Genomic DNA, 6,608 nt, shown 5'->3' with positions numbered 1-6,608 from the left:
CCACACTTCCTGTAGCACTTGCCATAGATGTGTCTGTCTTGTCGGGCACTTCTCACGCACCTTACAGTCTAGCTGATCTCACAAAAGCTCAATAGGTTTAAGATCCAGAACACTCTTTTCCAATTTTTTGTTGTCCAATGTCTGTGTGATGACTGCGGGAAGCAGGAGAAGGCAGACAGGGGTTTAGGATCCAAACGCAGTTTAGTCGTGATTAACACAAAGTAAACAAACTCAGGAACAAATGAAAAGATCCACGATGGGAAAAACACAAACTAGAAATACTGTATTTAACACAGGAGGGGTGCAGGAGTGACTGGGCAGAGAACATCCACAGTGGGCAGGGTAAACCTGAAACGACAGGCAGCAGGGTAACCTCGGACGGAACAGACAGGGAACAGGGTAACCACGAGCGACCATGAACGACACGGAGTAACATAGGCACGGACATGAAACGTCACATACAATCAACGAAAGACAGGGACTAAACCAAAAACCAGGATATATATACATGAACATAGAACTAAGGGGCCAATGAACAAACAGAACACCAAACAAGATAACGAGGGAAGAAACAGAGGCAAGTGGCAAGTTAACGAGGGACAGGTGAAAGCAATGACGGAAAACACGAACGCTAACAAAGAGACTATGGAGTTACATAAGGGACAAAAGTGAAAACTAAGGAATGCAAAAAGTGACGAAAATGGTAAACAAGAGGGAACAGTGAAACAAGACAGGGTAACTGTTACAGTCTGTGTTTCTTTGCCCACTCTAAACTTTCCTTTTTACAAATGTGTCTTTTTCTTTGCATTTCTTTCCATAAGGTCTGCACCCCTGATTCTTCTCTTTACTGTTGTACATGAAACAATAGGTTACTCACGTAACCCCGGTTCTCTGAAACATCGAGTGGAGAGATCCACCTATGGGAAGGGCATCCGTACCTGACCTCTGCAGAAGCATCCAATTGCACCAAGTCTGGCTAGACAGACAGAAGCGCGTGTCCTATGCTCGGTAAGGTCCCGCCCCTTACCTAAGGGCATATAACAATCTGCACGCGCTGCTGCTCCTCAGTAAGAATATTCGCTTCTCGTGCAGCAAGCGGGGCAAGCTTGGTGGATCTCTCCACTCGATGTTTCAGAGAACCGGGGTTACGTGAGTAACCTATTGTTCTCTTTCATCATCTCGTGTTCGAGATCCACCTATGGGAGACATGGACAGCTCCCCGATTGCCCAATACACTCACAGTGAGGTCCTGCAAGCCAGAAAAGGGAACGGTCGCCCCAAGGAGGCGGTGCTTGACACGTCCCGTAATTACACACATGGCAACCCTGAAGCACACAAGTGAGAACTGTGTACTGGCAGAGCTGAAGAAACATGTTAGTGGCACAAACATAAATATCAGCCCAGCAGCACCCAGTAAAGACAACACCCAGCAGGAATGTTAATGCATGCTCGGTGACATGAATGTGTACAGCCAACCGGCCCATTACCCCTTTTTCCCTACTTCATATATGTATATATATATATATATATATATATATATATATATATATATATATAAAATATATTACATATATAAAGAAAAAAGGAACCAACAGGGGAGGGGCTATGAAGAACCCACCCCCAGGACAGAATGAGCTACCGGGGTCCTGGTTACATCCAGTCGGTAGTAACGTACAAAAGTATGGGGAGAAGCCCAGCTGGCAGCAGAACAGATGTCCTGCAATGAAACTCCCCTGAACAGAGCCCAAGAGGCGGCCATGCCCCTCGTTGAGTGGGCTCTGATGCCTTCTGGAGGCAGCACTCCTGAAGATTCATAAGCCAAAATTATAGCTTCCACAAGCCAATGTGAGAGGCGTTGCTTAGAAATGGGATTCCCCGAGTGAGGAGGAGCCCAAGAGATAAAGAGCTGATTGCTCTTCCGAAAAGCACTGGTCCTATCCAAGTAAGCCCGCAGGACATGGACCGGACACAGACCATTCAGCCTCTGATCCTCTTCAGATGAAAAAGGAGGAGGGTGAAAAGCGGAAAGCTCCATTACCTCACACGAGAATGCTGGGAAGCATTTCGGCATAAAGGCCGGGTTAGGCTTAAGAAAAACCTTATCTCCACTAAGAGAGAATTTAGTGCACGAGGAATGAACAGAGAGTGCATGTAGGTCACTGACACGTTTAGCTGATGCTAAGGCCAGGAGCAACGCTGTCTTAAAAGACAGAATTTTCAGGGAAACGCCTCCCAGGGGCTCAAAAGGTGGCTGACATAAAGCCTCCAGCACCATGGAGAGGTCCCATTCAGGGACAGTCCTTCTAGTAACTGGGAGAGAACGGCGGGCACCCTTCATAAATCTACGAATGAGGGGGTGCTGCCCTGCCGTTAAGCCATCAAACCCAACATGACAAGCGGAAATAGCTGCCAGGTAGACCTTAATAGTGGAAAAAGTCCTGCCTTTATCCATAAGGTCTTGTAAAAAACATAAAATATCAGAGACTGAACACTGATATGATGTTGAACCACGCTCATCACACCACCCTTCAAACACTTGCCACTTACAGTCATATAGGGACCTTGTGGAGGAAGCCCTAGCGTTCTGTATAGTTGCAACCACCCGTGGGGGAGCCCCATCGAGCTTAAGTTTGTCCTCTCACGGGCCAAGCCCACAGAGCCACCCTGTCCGGGTGTGGGTGATATATTTCCCCGTTCGCCTGAGACAGCAGGTCTGTGCGAAGAGGGAGGGGCCACGGTTGGGCATGCAGAAGAGGAATTATCTCTGCCAACCATGGTGCCTTGGGCCACCTGGGTGCTATCAAAATTAGGGACAGGCCCTGCTCTCTCACCCTGGCCAGGGTAGGAATTAACAGGCACAGGGGGGGAAACGCGTAGAGCAGCACTTTGGGCCACGGGTGGGCAAGTGCGTCCACGCTGAGGGGCGCGTCCTCGTCCTTTAGCGAGAAGAACATAGGACAGTGGGAGTTTTCGCGCGAGGCGAAGAGATCTACGTTCGCCTTCCCGAATTTCTCCCACAACATGCCCACTATCTGGGGGTGGAGTCGCCAGTCTCCGTAGAGCGGGTTCCCCCTCGACAGAAGGTCCGCGCCCCTGTTCAGGACACCTGGAACATGGGTTGCGCGTAACGACAGGAAGTGCCGCCTGCTCCACACCAAAAGCCTGTGAGCTAGGGCATGAAGCTTGGGCGAGCGCATGCCGCCCTGGCGATTGATGTGAGCCACTGCAGTGGTATTGTCGCAGCGAACGAGCACATGATGCCCCTGCAGACGGGGAAGAAAATGATTCAGAGCTTTCCATACGGTCATAAGCTCCAGATAATTTATGTGGGCTGAACGAAGTTCGCTCGGCCACGAACCGTTCACCGTCCTGCCCTCCTGAGTGGCTCCCCAGCCTGTTAAGGACGCGTCTGTCGTTACCACTTTTCGCAACACAACAGCCCCGAGAGGGGTCCCATGTGCGTACATGTCTGCACTCCTCCAGTGGCGCAAGGCTGCTGTGCACGAGCGCGTCACTGTGACAGAGCGGCAGAGGTCGCGTAATGGGCTGAAGTGGAGGGATAAAACCCACTTCATGAATGCCCTCATACGCAGAAGGCCCAAAGGCAAAACTTGAATAGCTGATGCCATAAGACCCTGTAATCTGAGACACTTGCGATATGGCACATTCGTCCCCTCCTTGAATTGTGATAGACAATTCATTAGAGAGCGAACGCGTTCTTGTGAAAGGCGCGCGCGCATTGAGATTGAATTCAGCTCCAGACCCAGGAATATAACACTCTGGGCAGGTGTGAAATTGCTCTTGCTCACATTCACTCTGAACCCGAGTGATGTGATGTGCGTGAGCACACGGCGAGTGTCTTGCACCACCTCTTCCCTGGAATTGGCTATGATTAACCAATCGTCTATGTATGTTAGGATCCTGAGACCCGTTATTCTCAGCGGCGCTAAGCCCGCTTCCGCACATAGACAGAACACCCTCGGACTCAGCGAGAGGCCGAAAGGGAGGACTGTGAATTCGTAGCATATGCCCTGATAGGCAAAGCGAAGAAATTTCCTGTGCGGGGCGTACATATTGATGTGGAAAAAGGCATCTTTCAGATCGACTGATGTGAACCAGTCGTTCTGATGAATTGAGCGCGCGAGTGTGCCGTGTGTTAACATTCTGAAATTGTATTTCCTCAAATGTTTGTTTAACACTCTGAGATCCATAATAGGACGGAGAGAGCCGTCCTTCTTTGGAACTAGGAAATAACGGGAGTAAAACCCCTGATTGCATTGATCTCGGGGTACTACTTGAATCGCCCCCTTCACGAGGAGGGAGGAATTTCTTCTTTCAGAATGTGTGCAGCGCTCTTTTCTGTGTGAGAAAAGATAACGCCGCCGAAAGGTGGAGGTCTCCTGGCAAACTGGAGCCTGTACCCTTTCGTTATGGTTCGAATCACCCACTCGGGAGCCGACACAGCCTGCCAAGCTGTTGTGTGGCTCGCAAGTGAGCCCACTTGAGCCGGGGAAGCGCTTATTGCTGCGTTTATGCCCGAGTTGCTCATTTGAAATACAATGGCGCCATCTAGTGGACAACATAGGGGCGACATAAGGGGTTGTGGAGAGATGTTCTCTCTCTGTGCTGGATTTTTGTGATTTTTTGTGTTCTTTTTCTTTTTTTGAAACACTTGGGCCGAAGCCTTTATTGAGTGTGTGGGAGAGATGTAATAGGGGCTGTGTGGTGACACTGCTCTCATACTGTTTCTCACTGTAAACACTTCCAGCACATGGAAGTTCCCTGATATGGGCTGAACAGGGGAACACACATGGTTCTGAACCGAACACACAGGGTGGGCACCCACTGGTAGGGGGCTGACCCCACCGAGTGAAACCCTCCTTTTCTTGAGAACTTGGAGGGTCGAACAAGAGTCCGGGGGCTGGTGGCCCGAGAACGTGGACTCAAAGCCCCCTGAGGCCATGGATCAGGCCGGCCGCTTCCGTTTAGAATCGGAGGGGGTAGAGTGGGGGTTTCTTGGCCGCAGCCGCGGCGAAAGACATTCTACCCCAAGGCTTAGCAGAAGGCGGGTTACCCTGCTGATGAGGTGGCTTATTCCGAGGCTTTGCCTTACCGGGGTAATGGAAAGGACGCCCGAAGCAGGAGGGTTGGGTGGTCGCGCGGGTGGTGCCTGGCGCGGTGCCGCTCTCCTCGGGAGGCATAATTTTAGCGCTTCGTCCTCCTTCCTCTTGTCGTCGCAACGCTGTTGCATTAAAGCGACGGCAGGGCCAAATAGAGCCTGGCCAGGCTCTACAGGGGCACCCGCAATGCGCCGTTTCTCACTGTCAGGGAGGCCCGACAAGTTAAGCCAAAGAGCACGTTCTCCAGCCACTGAGAACGCCATAGAGCGCCCGCAGGCTTGGACGGCCTGACGGGCATTACGGAGAACAAGGTCATTCACCGTAACAATCTCCTTCCACAGAGAGGGTGTGGGGGTCCCTTTTTCCAATTGTTGCCCCATATCGACCAGGAGTTCAGCCTGGTATGCAGACAGAAGAGAGGAGACATTGAGGGCTCTGACGGCCAAGGCCGAGGCTTTGTAAGAGGCCTGGTGTATAGAGGCAGAAAACCGGTCCATTTTGTTCGGGAGAACAGGTTTGGGGGGCAAGTAGACCACCTTGAGATGGATTAAGGTGTCTGGCGACAGAGGGCTCGATGGCGGGGGGTCACCCATCCCAAGGGCCGTCATGTCCTTTACTTCAAGGCCCGCGAGACCGTGTTTTAGGTCCAGCGGGTCCCCCCAAAAGTACCTCATATGCTTTGCGCATGCAGGAAGGACGGGGAGAAGTTGTTTTCTCGAGCCTGGAGGGGGTCCCAGGAGTTTCCCGTCATACACGTCCCTCTCTTGGTCAGTGGCACTTTGTAAAGCTGGCCATTCGATATTGAGGCGAGCGGCCGCTCGCTCACAAACCTCGATGAGGACAGACTGGGTGAGGGCTGCAGGTGCGTTAGCCTGAGTCACAGAAGACGGGTTGGCATCCTCGTCCTCCGAACCTTCAAGAAGGCCCGCATCGTCGTAGTCACCAGAACCAGCCGGCTCATTGGCGAACGAGGGGTCCACTGAGAGAATCTCCTCAGGAAATTCCGGGTTGTGTTGATCAGCCCAGCTGAGCGAGGCCGCGCCCCGGCAGGAAACCAGGAGCGCGTCGTCATCACCGTTACCCCCATCGGAGTCGGAGAGTTCGAGGTCGGTGCACTGGGTAGCGGCGACCTTGAGCCTCCGGCGGCGGAGTTTTTTAGGCAACGCCAGGCAGTGGCTACAGTTTTCCGGAAACTCTAGAGCCTGCTCCGCATGTTTGAGACCCATGCACACAACACATAAAGGATGGGAATCCTTGGCTGCGATGAGGGCACCGCACGCGGCCGGGCAGGCACGCGATAGGCTGCCCCCAGAGGAGGCTGTAGGCTTAGAAAATGCCATAAATGTTCGAAAACTCCGAAAAATCCTTGCGTGGAGCAGGAGAGAGAAAAGGCGGGCAGCCTGGTGGTAGTTTAGAGCGAGCTTGGGTGGCTTGCAATAAACAATAAACAGCTAAGTTGGCTGAAAAAAGGTTAATCACGTCAGGCGG

The 6,608-nt window shown here is 52.0% G+C and overlaps 1 protein-coding gene across 1 annotated transcript; it reads right to left on the bottom strand.

Moving 5' to 3' along the window:
* Positions 1-2,624: 2,624 nt before the first annotated feature.
* LOC127656730 (uncharacterized) lies at positions 2,625-6,346 on the bottom strand. Its single transcript, XM_052145208.1, is given in 4 exon segments — positions 2,625-4,324; positions 4,327-4,569; positions 4,744-4,792; positions 5,114-6,346. Coding segments are annotated over 4 exon segments (3,225 nt in total).
* Between the last annotated feature and the right edge of the window lie 262 nt (positions 6,347-6,608).

The sequence above is a fragment of the Xyrauchen texanus genome, chromosome 16 (genome assembly GCF_025860055.1).
Source record: "Xyrauchen texanus isolate HMW12.3.18 chromosome 16, RBS_HiC_50CHRs, whole genome shotgun sequence".
Taxonomy (NCBI): domain Eukaryota; kingdom Metazoa; phylum Chordata; class Actinopteri; order Cypriniformes; family Catostomidae; genus Xyrauchen; species Xyrauchen texanus.
This window is presented reverse-complemented; position numbering and strand designations above follow the sequence as displayed.